Source organism: Octodon degus, unplaced genomic scaffold (genome assembly GCF_000260255.1).
Source record: "Octodon degus isolate 3935 unplaced genomic scaffold, OctDeg1.0 scaffold00158, whole genome shotgun sequence".
Lineage (NCBI taxonomy): Eukaryota > Metazoa > Chordata > Mammalia > Rodentia > Octodontidae > Octodon > Octodon degus.
In genome coordinates, this window is record NW_004524734.1 from 1,253,365 (window position 1) to 1,269,846 (window position 16,482).

Below are 16,482 nucleotides of genomic sequence, written 5' to 3' on the forward strand. Positions count from 1 at the left end.
TCATTACTACTGAAAGCAAGGACTCAAGCTCGCTGGCGACACAACCCTATGTTGGAACCCCACAGCTCAAACTCAGCCACTTCCCTAAAGTCCACCTCTAGCTACTCTAAGCAAAGCCCCCAGAAAGATGCCATCTGGGGTTCTCTTAACCACTTCCTCCCACACCGGCTGCAGATAAGTGTTGTGTCCTCTACTGACCCCGCCCCTACTTCCCTGGTGGGCTGGCATTTGGGCTGGTTTGCCTATTCATGCACTAAGCCCTTCTCTGGCCCCAGGGAGCTAGATTTCTCAACCCTTTTACGAGTGTCTTGTGGGGGCTTAAATATAGCTCAGAGGCACAGCGCTTGCTCCGCTAGCGGGAGGTCCTGAGTTCAATTTTCAGTGCCAAAAAACAAACACAATGGTCCATGAATGCTCCATAACACCTTTGAGGCCTGAGCTGGGACAAACAGACCGCGCGAGGGTGAAGGTGCGTGTTCACCCATCCTGGGAGGGAAAAGGCGCCTAGTTCAAGCTCTGCGCCAATACTGCAATTGGTCAGAAATGTAGTTTCCTGGTGTCTCATCCCCAAGAGAGCGCTTACACCTGAGCTGTGTCCCTAAGTCCCCAATTGTCCGATCTCGCTCACATCTGCATTGAGGTTCACTCCCCCTATCACCCAAGCCCGGGACAGGAAGAAGGGGGGTGCCGTAGACAGCGGGGTGGCTTGGTCCTCTCCTCGCGTTTTGCGCAGTCTTCTCCAAGTGGTGCTGGGGGAGGAGGGTGCAGATGAGGAGAGGCTTCTGCGGCGGGCAGTGCCACCTGCTGAGAGCCGCTGAGCTGAACCCGCGGGGGCAGTGCCACCTGCTATAAATAGGGCGCCAGGGACAGGGTGTGCGACCGCGCGTCCTGCTGCTAGGGCCTCCACCCCGCGCAAGGGCCCCGTTCCCCAGGAGTGCGTTGGGCCCTGGCCTGTGGGATGGAAGGCAGGGGGGCGGCCCAGGCACCGTCCCCACCCCTTGCGGTGGCCGCGGGCCGAGGCGCGGAGGATGGGCTGGCGGGTGGGCGGGGAGGGGCGGGCGGCCGCGGGGACCCGCACTGCAGCAGCTGCGCCTCGCCTGTGGCTCTCAGGTCCGGGCAGAGTCACACGGAGCGTGGGGGAGGGGGCCGCGTCCCCTTGTCGGTTCCCGGGGGACCGAGGAGGGAGATCCCTGTTCCTGCCCTCCCCTCGCCTCCCCCCGCGCTCGCCCATCGGGGAGGAGGAAACGCGAGCAGCGCGCAGACACCTCCTCCTCGGCCCAGCGCTGCCGGCCGCGCCACGGCGCCTGTTGCTGCGACCGCGAAGGACCGCCGGGCCGCGCCACGAGAAGAGGCGGGAGACGCCGCGCGCTGCCCTCCGCCCGAACGCCGCGAGAGCTGAGCCGGGGGCGTGATGGGCGCCCCGCCCTTCCAGGCCAACCCCGGGGCGCCCCCGAGCACCTGCGCGCCCCGGCGCCGCCCGGGGCTCTGAGCGCCCGCACAGGTAGGCGCCTCCGCTGCGCCCGCGCCCCGCCGGCTCCTCGGGCGTTCCGGCCTCCGCCGCCCGGCGCCCCCCTGCGCGCTCTGCCGCCCAGAAGCGCAGTCCCGCAGCCCCGGGGGTCTCTCGGGGCGGTGTGGGGGGACGGCGAGTTCAGCGCCACCACGTTGTCCCCTGCTGGCACCTTCCTGGCCCCGGAGATCTGGCGGGCTCCCACCCCGCCCCCACCCGTGCCCTCCAGTCGCGCATCCTCCCTCCCGCCAAGTAGCCCCGCGGCGCTCATGCTTGTAAGACGGCCAGACTGGGAGGTGGGAGGGCAGAGTGACCCCAAGCCACCCTTTTAAAGTTCAGGGGACTTTGCCGCAGCAACTTTGGCAGTTCCAGCGCTGCGCGCAACATTTCTTTCTATGGGCACATCCTGTTCCAGTCATTTTGAAACCCTGCTTAATTGTCTAGAGCAGCTTCCTGATTGCCGAGTGATGGTGAGACTCCCTCAGACTTCGCGACACTTGGCTGTTTTCTTTTTTAAAGAGGTGTCATTTGTTCGAAATCCACCGAGATGCAGACTTCCCCTGTTGTGATTTTACCTAAAACGGCGCCTTCTCCGGAAGTTGCTTAAAAAGGAAAAGAAATTGAAAGTGATGATTGCTACTACCACCAGTTTAATTTTTAGAGGGCCCATACTAGTGGGTAGATTTTCGCTTCATAGAGCTCACATTCTGCCTTTTACATGATTGGATCGTTTTATTGTCTAAGATAATCAGATCTTAAAAGTTTGTTTTTAAGTGACCTGATTTACATGGGCCACACCCACGAAACTCAGCTATCTCTACAAATCTGAACTTGTAAAATTTTTGCACTGGTCTTACCCTCAGTGTACAGGCCCTGATAAAGAGCCTTTGTTTTGGAGAGCACAAAGCCGTTCACTTTCCCAGATGTGAGGTGGGACTGCAGGAGAAGGGCCATCTCTGGGCTTTGGTGTGTTGGGGAACCCCGCTTTGTGTGGGAGGGGCCGGGCTGGAAGAATGGAAGGAGAACTGTTCCAAGAGGTGGGGTGTGAGCTTGGCCAGACACTTTCCACCTGCCCAACTTTTCCTGTTCTGGGGCTGGCTTGGGTAGGCGATCTTGGAAGCACTTGGGCTTTGTACCCTTTTTTGGTGTTGGTTGAGGTAGATCCCTTGGTGAGAAAGATGTGCCTTCCTATCAGCTCCTTCCAGGGGACTCTGAAGTGTGTCTTGAGGAATGAGGAAACTGCATGAAAAGTTTTTAAACAAGTGCTTTACAACTTGTTTGAAATGGAATTTGATCCCACTCTTCAATCTGCCTGTTATTCATTTTTTCTACCTGGTTATAGGGAAGTAAGACCCTCTCAAGTCCTTCCCCTCCAGGTTTATCTATACACAACCAGGACATCACATAAACTGAAGGCACAGCTGTGAGTTTGAGGGTTCCCTATAAAACGTTGGAACAAATGGAGTGTCCTTGACACTTTTTCTTTTTGATGGTGGTGGTAGTGAGGATGGAACCCAACCCCTCTCACAGAGCTACATCCCAGGTTTTTTTATGATTTATTTTCTTACTTGGTCACACAAAGCTGCTAAATTGCCCAGGCTGGGCTTGAGCTTGGGTTTCCTTCCCAGAGGGAAGACAGATGTGTTCCACTATACTCACTATAAGAGGCATACAAGGGACCAACAGTGGCTCAAAAGAGGAAATAAAATAACCAGGTGGTAATTCAAAGAAATACCTTTCTGTGCACTTCTCCGATCACTTGCAAACCAGTAGAAGAGAGAAAAATGATTGGTATAATTATATATTAGTGTCAAAGTAAAGATTTGCAAATGGACCTCCATGTTATTTATGGTCAGTCTACCATTAGCAGGCTGACAGCTCCGAAGATTTCTCTTTTCACCATAGCGCTTGATGTCATTGGCTTTTTAACCCATAAAACCTGTCACGGTATCAGGAGGTAGGAAGAGGCAGTGCGTACCTGTAAAGAAAAGGCGCTGCCCCTTCTACCTCCAGGGCCACCCGTTGCTCATTCCTGGCAAGCCATTCCTGGGTGGGACGGCTGCAGTCACAGTCATGTTGCCCTTGGAGTATGGGTGGGCGCACCTTTGCACCTTCTTGTAGTATCTTCTCAGACACACCAGCAGGAGGGCTGCCTGAGCTTTTTAGTTCACCAGTCTCTTGACAGAACAAGGGTGGAGGAGAAAGCATGGAACTAGACGACAGTGTCTCTGAATGTGCGGTTCACAGTCTCATGCCATGCCAGCCCCCTTATCCCCCCCTGTGTTCCTCAGTGCCCTGTAGCCTCTGGCTGCCCCCTTTTCCGACTCCCCAGAGAACCCGGAGGGCATTTGAGTCTACCTGTGAACCTCAGGCCTGTGTGGGTGCCTGGGCGCAGCTTGCCTTGCCCTTTGCAGGTCTGCTGCCCTGCCCTTCTCAAGTTTAACAGGCACAGTAATCCTCAGCCTTGATCGGGCTCCCAGTCCTGTCCTCTTCCTCTTCATTAAGACTTCCAGAAGCAGAATTTGCTCGTTAAAATGACTGAGTTTGCTCAGCCCCGGAGAATGTTGGAATTCACATCACTATAGTTTTGACAGAAGATTTCAGAACTGTTACCTTACTATTGCCTTGGCTGACTTCCCCTCATCTCTTTCTTTCCAATCCTACGTTGTGGTAAAAATATTTTTTTAAATGAGACTTTTCACAAATGATATGGTAGTTTCCATTTTCAAGGATTTTGACATTTTCAAGCCAAAAATTCCATTTCATGGGTTCTTCAATCAAAGGCAGGTTTCAAATATGTAGAAAAGTTTTTCATCTTTTTTAAAAAAATCTTTTATTTATTTGGTACAGAGTCTTAATGTACAGCTTGGACTCATAGTGACCCTCCTGTCTGAACCTCCCCAGCACTGGGACAACAAGTATATGCCACCATCCCGGTTTTGGTGGCAGGTCAGTGTGCCCCAGGTTCTGGGGCAGGCACAGTATGCAGTACCAGGGATCCAACCCAGGTCCTTGTGCTTGCCAGGTAGGTGCTTAGACCACTGAGCTATCTCCCCTGCCCCAAGTTTTTCATCTTTGAGCCATATAAAATTTTTTTTTTTTTTTTTTTTACTTTTAGGTTTCAGAGAAACTGTGAATAAGGTAGGAAATATGTTTTAGTACTGACAGGGTTTTAATTTTATGTGCTCTTGTTTCCTTTGGGATAAGAGTAATGATATTCCCTTTAAAATAATGCACTCATTTGATAACATATATGATGAGAACATCTAAACTCCCAGTAGGTAAGCCCTTATGGGTTTGTTGTTAGAATTAGTGAACATATACAGCACTCAATTAAAAATTACTTATTACTATTATTTGTTTATTTTATTTTATTTGTTTTATTTATGTGTGTGTGTGTGTGTGTGTGTGTGGCCAGCTCAGCCCACCAGGGGGCGGGGCTGGCTGGCATGTGGTGCTGGGGGATTGAACTGCGGTCCTTGTGCTTTGCTAAACTTGTTCTAAGTAGGTGCTTTAGACCACTGAGGCATCTCACCAGCCCCTGTTTATTTTATTTTTTAAATGTTTGTAGTACATAATTTTTCTCCCTGAATTTTAGGGAAGGGTCTACAGGGTGTTCAGGGTCTCACTACTAGATCAGACTCGTAGTGATCCTCCTGTTTACAGCCTCCCAAATGCTGGGATTACAGGTGGGCCCCACCACGCCCAGTCTCTATTGCTGTCTCAGTGGGTCCTGGGGGAGGGGCCAGCATGGCAGGCCTGGGGATCAAATCCCCAGCCTCTGTGCCTGCTTGCAGGTGATTTAATCCGCTGAGCTATTTGACCGGCCCTTGCAGTACATAACTGAATCAGCTTGTGCTCACTAGCGAAACATTTAATATAGACCAGACAGACAGACAGACAGATTTACAAGGTAAGCTTATAGTGGCCACCTGCAAAGTCAGGTATGAAAGTATACAGAAGGGCTGTCTGCACCCTAGAGACCCTAAGGATCCAGTCAAAAGCTGAACAACTGCTGCTCACTGTAGCATTCCATGCAGGTCTATCAGGGAGTGGAAGGACTGCAACAAGTGGCTGACAAGCCTGCAATGAAAGCCAGGGTAGATGTCCTGGGTGAAGGCCGGACCTGGAGCTCCTCCAAAGAAAAACAGGAATAAGCCTCCCTTCTTTCCCCTTTTTATTTTATTCTGGTGATGTACTTGTTGGTGGCACTTACACCCAGGGTGGTCTTCCCGCTGTAGTAATCCTTTAGCCACACTGAGCTGTGCTAGACTCCTCAATTGAGTGTTGCTTACTCAACTTGAACGGCAGTCACATATTACTATAATTTAGATGATATTCCTCATGGGGAGCTGGTACGTGATATGTCTTAATTATTTTTTTATTCCTCTCCCCTCCATTCCCTTCCTCCCTCTTGTTTTTAAAGTATGATTTTTGACATTAAGATTAGATTACTAAATTGACCCTGGTGGTGCATGTCCGTTATCCCAGCACTTGGGAGGCTGAGGCAGGAGGATCACCATGCAAGCGAGGCCAGCCTGAACTACATAGCAAAACCTTGTCTCAAAAGAAAAGAAAGAAAGATTGGATTGCTAAAAGCTATGTAAAGTTTAGATAGAAGGTTAAGCTGATCCTTTAGAAAGGTATTCAGGATTATCTCCTAAAGATTTTGTTACTTTGGGAAGAACAAAAGGTTTTCCTAAGACAGATCTACATTTGAATTCTGCCTTCACCATTTGCTGGTGAGGGGAGCCTTCCCCTAAGATGAGGATGATGAAGCACACTTTCTAGAGCTATGACAGCTTGGAATGCCATATGTGTGCCATGTCCAAGAAGAAGTAGCTGGTTAGCAGGTACTCCTCTAGCAAAGTGGTTAAGAGCAAGCACAGACCGGGGCCGAAGAGTCCAGGTTCAAATCCTGAGAGTGCCACTTTCTACTAACATGACTGTAGGCAGGGTCCTCACTTCCTGTACAGCCAATGTGCTTCTCCCCTCTCATAGTGAGAGATGACAGCAATGGTAGTTCGTAATCATCCCACATCCAAGGCTAGTATGAGGGTTCAATCTACATGTTAATTGACCTTATTACCATGTTACTTAAAACAGTGAGCGGGGGGGATATTGAGCAGAACCTCTGAAGCCAGCTACGATCCCTGTCCTTTATTCTTTGTCCTGTGCAATAAAGTTTTTTTTAAAAATATTTAAAGAATATGAATAAACAATTACATGTTTTTACACAGAGATTTAGAAATCTAACCACATACAGCATTGTTGCAGGACAGTCCTGTGACATTTTTTTCCTTCTGCCCTTTTTTCATTTATTGCCCATTTAAAAAATAAAAATAAAAATAAACTTCTACTCGAGAGACCATATGGTAATAATTGGTATGTCATAATAAGAAGTATGTGTTTAGACCAGAATGACAGGCATTCCAAGTGTGACCCTTCTATTACACATTGCTATCTTCAGGGCAGTTGCTTGGTTTAATGACAGAAGGATTTTTTTTTTTTTTTTTCCTTTTGGGTCACTCAGGATGCCTTCAGGGCAGGTCTGGTTTGGCTTGGGGATGAGGGGATCGAACCACAGCATCCTGAGCCTGACTGCTTTGTTTCAGCAGGCACTGAAACACCTGAGCTAACTGGCAGGCCCCCTTAAAGTATTAAAGAATACAAGAAGTGACTAAAGGTTGTGCTAAAAGACTGGGCTTGAACTGGCTCTGATTAACATAAGAAAGAAGACATTTGAAAGCGTCGATATTTCACACTTCAGACGAGAGGCCTATAGCCTGGTACTGAGGCAGGAGGCTGGAAGGACTAGAGCCTTGTGTTTCAGGAGCTTGCGTTGGGGGGTGTAGCTTTCTGCTTCGAGGATTGCCCTTCCTTGGGCCAGTGCCTGGGAAGCATTCTGTGAGTCTGGCACGGGTGGGAGTCTGTGAAGGGAGTGGGCAAGTTGCGTGCCTATGCCAGTGGTCCTGCTGCACGAGAATGGGCATGCCAGGTTGCATCGAAGCTTTGCTTACATCTGGGATAAAGGACAGAAAAATTAGACCACTGACCCACAAGTGGGAGTGGCCGCTTGCTTCTTCTGGGTGCCTGGCAGCTAATCGGTATTGGCTGGTTCCTATCCTGGCCAGCAATGCCTTCCCTCCATCCTGCTCACTACCTCCTTTCCTCTGTTTTCATCCATTTCCTATTGCTATAACAAAAGTCCCGAGGCTGGGTATTTTATGAAGAGAAGGGGTTTATTCTACTCATAATTCTGGTGGCGGGAATATCCAAAGACCACGTACTAGTGTCAAGCAAGACCCCCCCCCCCCCAGCTGTATCACAGTGTGGCAAGTAGCAACCCAAAACAGGACCATGTGTGGGAGTGAGTGGTCACCTGTTACAAAAGACAGAGCCAGGAGCGGCTGTAACCATTCATATTAGCCCACCCTTGTGGGAACAAGTCAACACATGCAAGACATAACCTACTCCATGACACCAGCATTAATCCCTTCACCGAGGAGCCAGGACCCAGCTACTGCCTTTTAGCCCCCTTCTCTTACAGGTCCCACCCCTTTTCACACTGCCTCAATAAAGACCAAGCTTCCAGGATGTAAGCCTTTGGGGGATACACACAACACATGTCCAAACCACAGCCCCTTCCCACCAGTCTTGGGAGAGAGCTGGCGCTGCATGTGTTAGCAGCCTTCTCATGTCCTTCCTTTGCTTTGCTGCGAGGATAGGTGGGCTGGGAAGGAAGTGGGGTCCCAGTAGGGAGTTAATTCACTTCGCTTCTGCTTCTGCCTCTCTTGGTATTCCTGATCAGTAACCCCCCTCCTTTCTTCGTGTACCTCCTCCACATTTTTGTTCCTGAAGGGAAGATGGGAGCAGCTTGGTATCCCCATACCATGTTGGGGACATTTGGTATCAAACATTATGAAAATTAGATTCACCAGATTTTTAGACACAGAAGAAAACTTGGAGATGATCCTTGTCTTAGTCTTTTATAAGAATAAACTTGAGATTTAGAGAAGCTAAGTCACTTGCTTTTTTAGCCTCATGCTTGGAAGTATTCTCATGAGGAAACTGACGTTCTTCAAGGCTCTTGGATGGGAGTCAGGGAATTGGATTGTCCTAATTCTGTCACTAAATTTGGATAGGCCACTTAACTTCTCCAGAACCCAGTTGCTTCATTTCAAATATGAGGGGCATTTCTAAATGTCTTTAAAGGGCCTTGTTGTCTTTAAAATTTTATGAATCTAAATGCATGCTTCCTGGGTGGGTGGCCTAGCAGGAATTTTGTGTTTTGGGCAGGGGTGGAGTAGAATCCACAGGGCCAGGGACAGGTCTTGTACACACATGGCTCTACTAAGAAGAACAGAACGGGAAACTCACTGTCATAATGAATTGTAGTATTTCTTATTATGGACACGAAACACAAGAGGCGTGGAGTTGAATGTAGATGATGTGGATTGAGACAGCTTTAAAACTAATGTATTGTTTTGTAGTGTTGTTGAAGAGCTCATCTATTGCGTGATATTTTTATTGAATAGTAATGCATGACCTAGTCTTACTTTGTGAATTTTAGAACTATCTGAATTTCTTGTATAAAGAGATAGCTATGTCTGACTGAATTCAGAGAGATAGCTTGATATTTTATAGGCAGCATTCAGAGCTAATCTGCTTTTTACAGAGAAACTGGGACTGTACCACAACTGATTTTAAAAGTGAAAACGGGGCATTCATATTGTTTTGTCAATAAACTGTCAGAACCAATTTTATGACTATTTACCAAGTGATTTAAATGATAAGAGCACTTGTCATTCTTCTACATTTGTTACCACCATATTAATAACTGTGTCACCTAAAATAAGTGATAGGCTTCAGCCCTACCCTTTGTAGCAATACTGGTCGTCTTTCAGCATGTCTTGGGATTAATAGCTGTCAACACTTACAACTTGAATCAGATTCATTTACAGGACTGGTTGTCAAGCCAGACATTTAAAGCCACTTTCACCTGCAGACGAGAGATAAAAAAGGACCGACTACTATTTATTGGATTATATGAACTTAAAGACTGTCTTCATTATCAGGAATAGTTGTGCAAAAGGAAGATAAGAACTACACTTTCACTATATATATAATATATATATATACACACACTATATATATATACACACACTATATATATATATATATACACACACACTATATATATACCCTTACTAATACACACTATATTAGTAAGGGTCTACGGGGCCTACAGGGGCTCACTACATAGATCAGACTCCTAGTGATTCTCCTGTTTTCAGCCTCCCAAGCACTGGGATTACAGGTGCATACCACCACACCCAGTCTCAATCACCATCTTAGTGTGCCCCGCAGGCAGGGCTGGCACAGCATGCCAGGGATCGAACCCTGGCCACTGCGTGTGCCTAAGCAGGTGCTTCAATCTGCTAAGCTCTTTAGCTGGCCTTTTCACAAAATATATTTGAACACTAAAGAATTGGTTTATTTCTAATCTTTTGAACGTTTACAAAAAAAGCAAGCTCTTAGTAATGTTCAAATTATATTGCAAAATTTAATTTTAGAATGATACCATATATAAGAACATAGAATAAAAAATAGACTTCTGTTCTATTTCAGAAAAGGTCGTAAGTTCTGCTCTTCAGAACCGCAGACCTCAGGAATTTAAGCAGCTTGCTAGTTGTGGAGGGACACCTCTTCAAACTCTTGTAATAAATATGATGATTAGAAACACAGTGTGGATTGACTGCTCTAAACTTTCTTAGAAGAATTAGGTGGTGGTTGTCAATAAGCCCTTTTTTTCTGCTAGTTTATTGACAAAACAATATGAAAGCCTAGTTTTCACTTTTCAAATCACTTGTGGCACTTTCTTAGTTTCTCTTTAAGAAGTAGATTAGCTCTGAATGCTACTTATAGATAGATGGTGGCTCAAGTGATAAATATGACCTGGAATTAAAAAATAAGAGGAGGAGTGGTTGCAAGATGATTCCCCAGAGTCTCATGTTTCTACATATCTTGTAGGTGGGATAGTACATGCCTTGTTCTGTATTATATTTTCAGTCATATTTCTGCAGCAAACAAACATGGAACAGAAAAATAGTGTCTTTCTCTCGATGCAAGGGCACAAGTGCTTACTGCTTGCATGAACATTTTAGGCTCCCTATAACCACGTTTTTCTCCTGTGACCCACTGGAATATAAATGTCACCTGGTCTGTGGGGTTGGGGTGTCAGAAAATTGACCCTGATTCTGACTCTCCGGCCACTGCTATTAGTACTAACAATAAATTGTCTTTAGTCTCTCACCCCAGAAATTTCTGTCTTCTACCAGTTAAGTTAACTTGTGATAGGCTAGTTTGTTAGCTTGGAGATCTTTCACAGTTTGTGAGAAGTATCATGTTCCAAAGAGAGAAATAATGTGTGCCATAGCACAAGAGCATGAGAAATCAGACCTTCTGTAAAGAACTGTGACTGGTTTTCTATCTTGAGACCCAAAAGGTACATGAAGGGGGGCATTAGGAAGAATAAGAACTTAGAGACATAGACAGGATGAGATTCCAAGGAGCCCTTACATGCCACGTAGAAGAGCTTAGATTTTATGGGAAGGAAGCAGTAAGGGAATTTTAGCACAAGAGTGACATGATGGAGTCTCTGTATTAGGAAAATTACTAAAACATGAGGGCTGAATTGAAGGATGGGAACATCTTTTTCTCCAGATGGGAAGATCTGAATGACCTCTTGGCCAGTGCTGGGCTTTGGATCTAGAATTTCCCCCTCAGAGGTCCTTATGGTAAAGTTTCGGTGCCCAGGAATGTGATTTGGGGAGAGGTAGGGGCTGGCTTTTAAAAAGAAGGACCTAGTAGGAGGTCTTCAGATCACTAAGGGACCAGCCTTAAAGAGATTTGACCCTTTCTGCTTTTTCTCTTTATTCCCAGCCACAGATGAATGGTTTTGCTCTGCCGCACACTCCCTCCACCATGTGCTGCCTGCCCCAGGCCTAGATTCTACAGGGCCAACTGACCAAGGACTGGGGCCTCTAAAACATGAGCCAAAGCAAACCTTTTCTCTTCACAAGGTGATTTTCTCAGATGTCTGTTACAGTGATGGAAAGCTGGCTGACCAACCAATAAAATTAGTAGTGATGCAATTCACTGAAATGGACCTTTTAGGAAGGAAGAGAAGTTCTAGAAAGGAGGAACGTGAGAATGAGCAGCCTTAGAAGGACTAGATCCCCGCTGAGGTGCTAAGGGCTCTTCAGCTAGAAACATGCAGCTAAAAATGGCTGCATCTGCTATGGGGACCAGGCAGGCGGTTCCCATAGGAACAACACTCGGGCATCTTGTGCCTCACTTGGAAGGACAGGCCTCAGAGTCAGGTGCAGACTGTGTCATGACTCTGTGACAAGTGGCTCCAACTTTCTAAGCCTCAGATTCTTAGTTCTTAAGTGCAGTCTCTAACTAATAAAGATGGAGATTAATAATAGACAATGTAAGGGCCTGACACTCAAGAAAAGGAATCTGAGTATTAGAATGTCAAAAGATGAGATAGGATTGCTCAAAGAAAAGTAGGAGGACTGGAAGAGGGTGGATCTAGCAGTGGATGAAAGGCTTTAAAGAACTGGAAAAGAGACCCGGCATGGCGGTGCAAAGCTGTAGCCCCAGCACCGCAGGAGACTGAAGCAGGAGAGGTGCAAGTTTGAACTTAGTCTGGGAAACTTGGTGATTTAGAGAGATGTCTCAAAATAAAAAATAAAATAGAAATTGGATTGGGACATAGTTCAATGTGAAGACCCCAGTTTCAATTCCAGTTCTGAAAGAAAAACAAACACACAAGCAAAGAAAACTAAGCAAACAAAAAATCTAAAAGGAAGCAATCAGAAAAAAAAGAAAAGCAATCAGAAAAGATACGTGACAGAAGAGTTTCAGGAAGAGATTTCTCTTCCTCCTCCTCCTATTCCTCCTCCTCCTCTTTCTCCTGTTCATCTTCCTCTTTCTCTTTTTCCCCCTCCCCTTTTTCTTCCTCTCCCTCCTCTTCCTCCTCCTCCTCCTCTCTTCATGATTGGGAGAGACTTCACTCATCCTTCAAACTATTTCCTGAGCACCGACTGTGCATCACTGCCAGGCCCCGAGGTGAATGGTGGTGGAGACAGATGCAGTCCCCACTGTGCTAGAGTTTCTCCTGTGTCCTCACTCAAAGGACCGCGAGACACTGAAGGTCCAGGGTGTGAATGAGTAGAAATGAGGCCTTGCGATCTTTGAGACAACTGAGTTTTGCACAAAAGTGCTTTGCTGAAACAGGCAAGAGCAGTTGAAAGATCTGGGGTCTGGTAGGAGAAACACTGGCATCTGCTGAGGCGCGGGGCAAGGCGTGGGGGAGATGGCCTCCTGTAGCATGTGACTTAAAGTGATTTTTAGGGTGGTGTTTTGCACACAGCAGGCACTGACTATGTGTTAGTGGGATATGAACTTGTGACTCAGGGAGAGTGTTTTAGGATTTGAGCAGGGGCTAGTGATGTAGCTCAACAGTAGAGCCCTTGCCTACAAAGTGTGAAGCCCTGGGGCCCTGAGCACCACAGGGAGAAAAAGAGGTAAAACTTGAATAGTAGCATAAATGACTAGGTTAATTGTTTGAAAGTAGCCTATTCTATAGACTCTAGTGATGGATGGCTAATATTTTTTCACGAGATTTTTTTTCAGGGAGAAACACTTGGACTGAATTTTATTATCTTGGAAAAATTCCTTAAAATAGTTGTTCGATGATACAATAGAATTTGAAGCTGTCAGAGTAGCCCTGTTGTTTCCTCTTGTGCTTGCCTTTGCTGGCCCTCAAAGGCTTCTGTTTAACAGCAGTTTCCCAGAGGGATCTTTGTATTCTGTAATGAGTGTGACAGCTATGCCATTGCTAGGTTTTATATGTAATACGATTGCACAAGAGCTCTTTCCAGGCAAAGCGGCTTATTTGAGCTAATATCCATTTCTTCTATGCGTTTGAGTTTCAGATTTTTAAGTTCAGGAGTAATAACTCTCTCAAAGTAGATACTGCTATGACTTCATTAAATTCTAATGGCTCTGTTTTCCTCCCCTAGGAGCCTGCCTCAGAAGCGTGGAAAATAGATTGCTCGGTCCAAAATAGAAAACCAGTGGCAAGAATTTGCTGAGTCTCTAGACCTTTCCCAAGATGGAACCAATAACATTCACAGCAAGGAAACTTCCATTGCCCAGTGAGGTCTCGGTGGCCTTCGGCCTCCAGCTGGTGGGCTCCCTGCCTGTGCACTCGCTGACCACCATGCCCATGCTGCCTTGGGTTGTGGCGGAGGTGCGGCGCCTCAGCGGCCAGTCCTCCAAAAAGGAGCCTGTGGTCAGACAAGTCCGGCTTTGGGTTTCGCCCTCTGGGCTGAGATGTGAACCTGATCCCGGGAGGAGTCAACAATGGGATCCTTTGATCTGCTCGAGCATCTTTGAGTGCAAGCCTCAGCGAGTCCACAAACTGATCCACAACAGTCATGACCCGAGCTACTTCGCGTGTCTGATTAAGGAGGATGCTGTCTACCGGCAGAGCGTCTGCTATGTGTTCAAAGCAGATGATCAAACAAAAGTAAGTTGGATTGAAATGAAAAAACAAAACAAAACAAAGAATCCCTACATAAGTCACCTTAATAGTTCTCATTCTTGGACAGATTCCAAAATAGAAATGAGGCTTGTGCAGCGTACCCCCGGGCCAGCTCTGTGCAAGGCCTGCCTTCCTGGAAGAGTGGTTTTATATGGGAAGGTTGTTCAATGCCTCACACTCCTCTGACTCCTTCTGGGAATCTGTCACAGGTACTTGACAGGAGGAAGAGAAAGTAGAGATCTGGCCTTATTCTATATTCTGAAATGCTGTGCTTGAAATATGAATTATTTCTTCAGTTATTTTTGGCTTGCATATAGTTTTTACAAAGGCAAATTGTCATTGCCAAGAGTGTAAATTGTTGCCCTCTTGCTTGCTTTATAAAAGAGCCCCTTGCAGCACAGGACACTCCCTCAGGGAGTTTGCTGCTGGAAACAACGATAAAGGCTATTGGCCAGGGTTCTAACTGTCACGACACCCGCTACATTCTCGGGCCTCATGGCGTGTCAAGTGGCAGAGGACTGTCTACCGTGAGAGAGTGCAGACTTCCGTTTTTATTTTTCTTGACTCTTTGTAATATTTACTGGCTGGGGAGATGGCTCAGTGGAATAAGCGCTTCCTTGGCAAGCGCAAGGGCCTGAGTTCAATCCCCGGTTCCGCAAAAAAAAAAAAAAAAAAAAAAAAAAAAATTGCTCAGTTAAAAATTCTCCATTTTAAGACCTCTTGTAAACAGACAAGGTCAGTATCTACTATCTTGCCAAAGGAGACACGCATTTACTGCCGGGGTCAGAAGCCTAAACTTCTGTTTCAGAGGAATTCCTTCGATCAGCATCTAAATTAACTTGCTGAGAAATGGCTAAGGAGAAGAGGCACCTAAATGGACAATTTTACAAGCATACTATGAGATTATACCTCCCGTGTAGACCCTGTAGAATGTGCTCAGGCTGCCCACCCAGGTGTGTATGTTGTTTTGAGTGAGTCTGTAGAGATGCTTTGACCCCACACAGGTATGTGGTAGGAAAGTGGAGAAATCGTGGATCCACTTCTTTAACAGTACAACAACTCAGCCAGTGATAACGTCGTACAGGGTGGTTGCAACATGAAATCTGGAAGCGTGTGAAAGCACTTTTTGCATTTTGTTTTGCACATTGTTCTGTGTTGTACATTAGTGAATGTGTGAAGCACGCAGGATTCTGTGCTATCGTGCACGCACTGTTTAGAAAACGTTAGTTCTTTGAATTTGGAAGACCACACTCTGAGCACTGCTACATTAAGGAAACGCTGTATTTTCTGTTCCCCTCCATATGTTAGTGCATTAAAAGCTCAGAAGATTGCTTCAGCAAGACAGACTCTTTAATCCCACAAAGCTCAGTTTTCCTCAGATTTGTAGCACCCCATGCATTACACTTCTTTACCACCCATAAAGCAAAGTTTGAATCGGAGTTTGTGGCGAGAAATGAATGTGTCCACTCTGGAAAACTGGTACTTGCATGGGTGACTCTGATTGGATCTTTTCCCTCCTCTGTTCACAGAAATCTAGAATTCTACTAAGACACAGGCCTAGACAGATTGTGAGGTTAAAAAATCACCCAGAGCTCCATTCTCCCTCTAGTTCTTCGGCATCACTTCCTCTATGAGAAACTGCACTCAGTGTTCTGATCTGCCTCTCATACTGAGGCTTGCTGTAGCTCGCTCATACTAAAGTGGTAACACTGGAGGGGAGATGCAGGTTGATGTGCAGCTGAGAGGACTTTGCTTGAGAGAGGACATATTGTGTGGGACCCAGGATAAGTCTGAGGTGGGGTCATGGGAATATCTTTGGCCTACGTAGCAGATATTTCTTCACTGGTGTCCCTTATTGTACTTGAACTGTGTGGTCATTCCTCCAACACTGTTTTGTACTCTGGTCAGATTTTGATCGTCTGGATTTGGTGTCCAGTCTGAGCACAGTGTGTAAAAGGCTTTCCCTCATCCATGCTGCCTAAGGCCATCTTGGAACTGCTAACCTGCTGCCTCCTCTCCTAGAGAAGAATGGTTTGTTTTGTTTTGTTTTTGCTAGGACTGATGCCCAGTAGAGGGGCCAAAGAGTAAAAAGGGAACTAGGAGGGGGTGGGAGGGAGACAGTAGAGTGACCTGGACTTGCTTTATGGACGACAGGTACACAGAGGTCTGCTCAGGTCAGGCCTGTGCTGAGGAAGCTGGCTGTATTTGCAGCCTTTTCATGTTCTTTGAGAGAAAAGGATTCCTTTTCTGTGATCCTTCCTTCCTCTTCTTTTAGCGAAAAACTAGGGATTGACTCAAAGACCCAGGAATGAACCCTACCACTGAACTGCGGCCCCAGCTGCTCCCCTTTGTTGAA

General features: G+C 46.6%; 1 protein-coding gene across 1 annotated transcript in view; it reads left to right on the forward strand.

Moving 5' to 3' along the window:
* The first annotated feature begins 1,071 nt into the window (after positions 1 to 1,071).
* Positions 1,072 to 16,482, forward strand: part of Tbc1d1 (TBC1 domain family member 1) — a 222,302-nt gene continuing 206,891 nt past the window's right edge. Inside the window, exons 1-2 of the mRNA XM_004642666.2 lie at positions 1,072 to 1,501; positions 13,603 to 14,111. Coding sequence (XP_004642723.1) covers positions 13,695 to 14,111 — 417 coding nt within the window. The 5' untranslated portion in view covers positions 1,072 to 1,501; positions 13,603 to 13,694. The remainder of the gene's footprint in view (positions 1,502 to 13,602; positions 14,112 to 16,482) is intronic.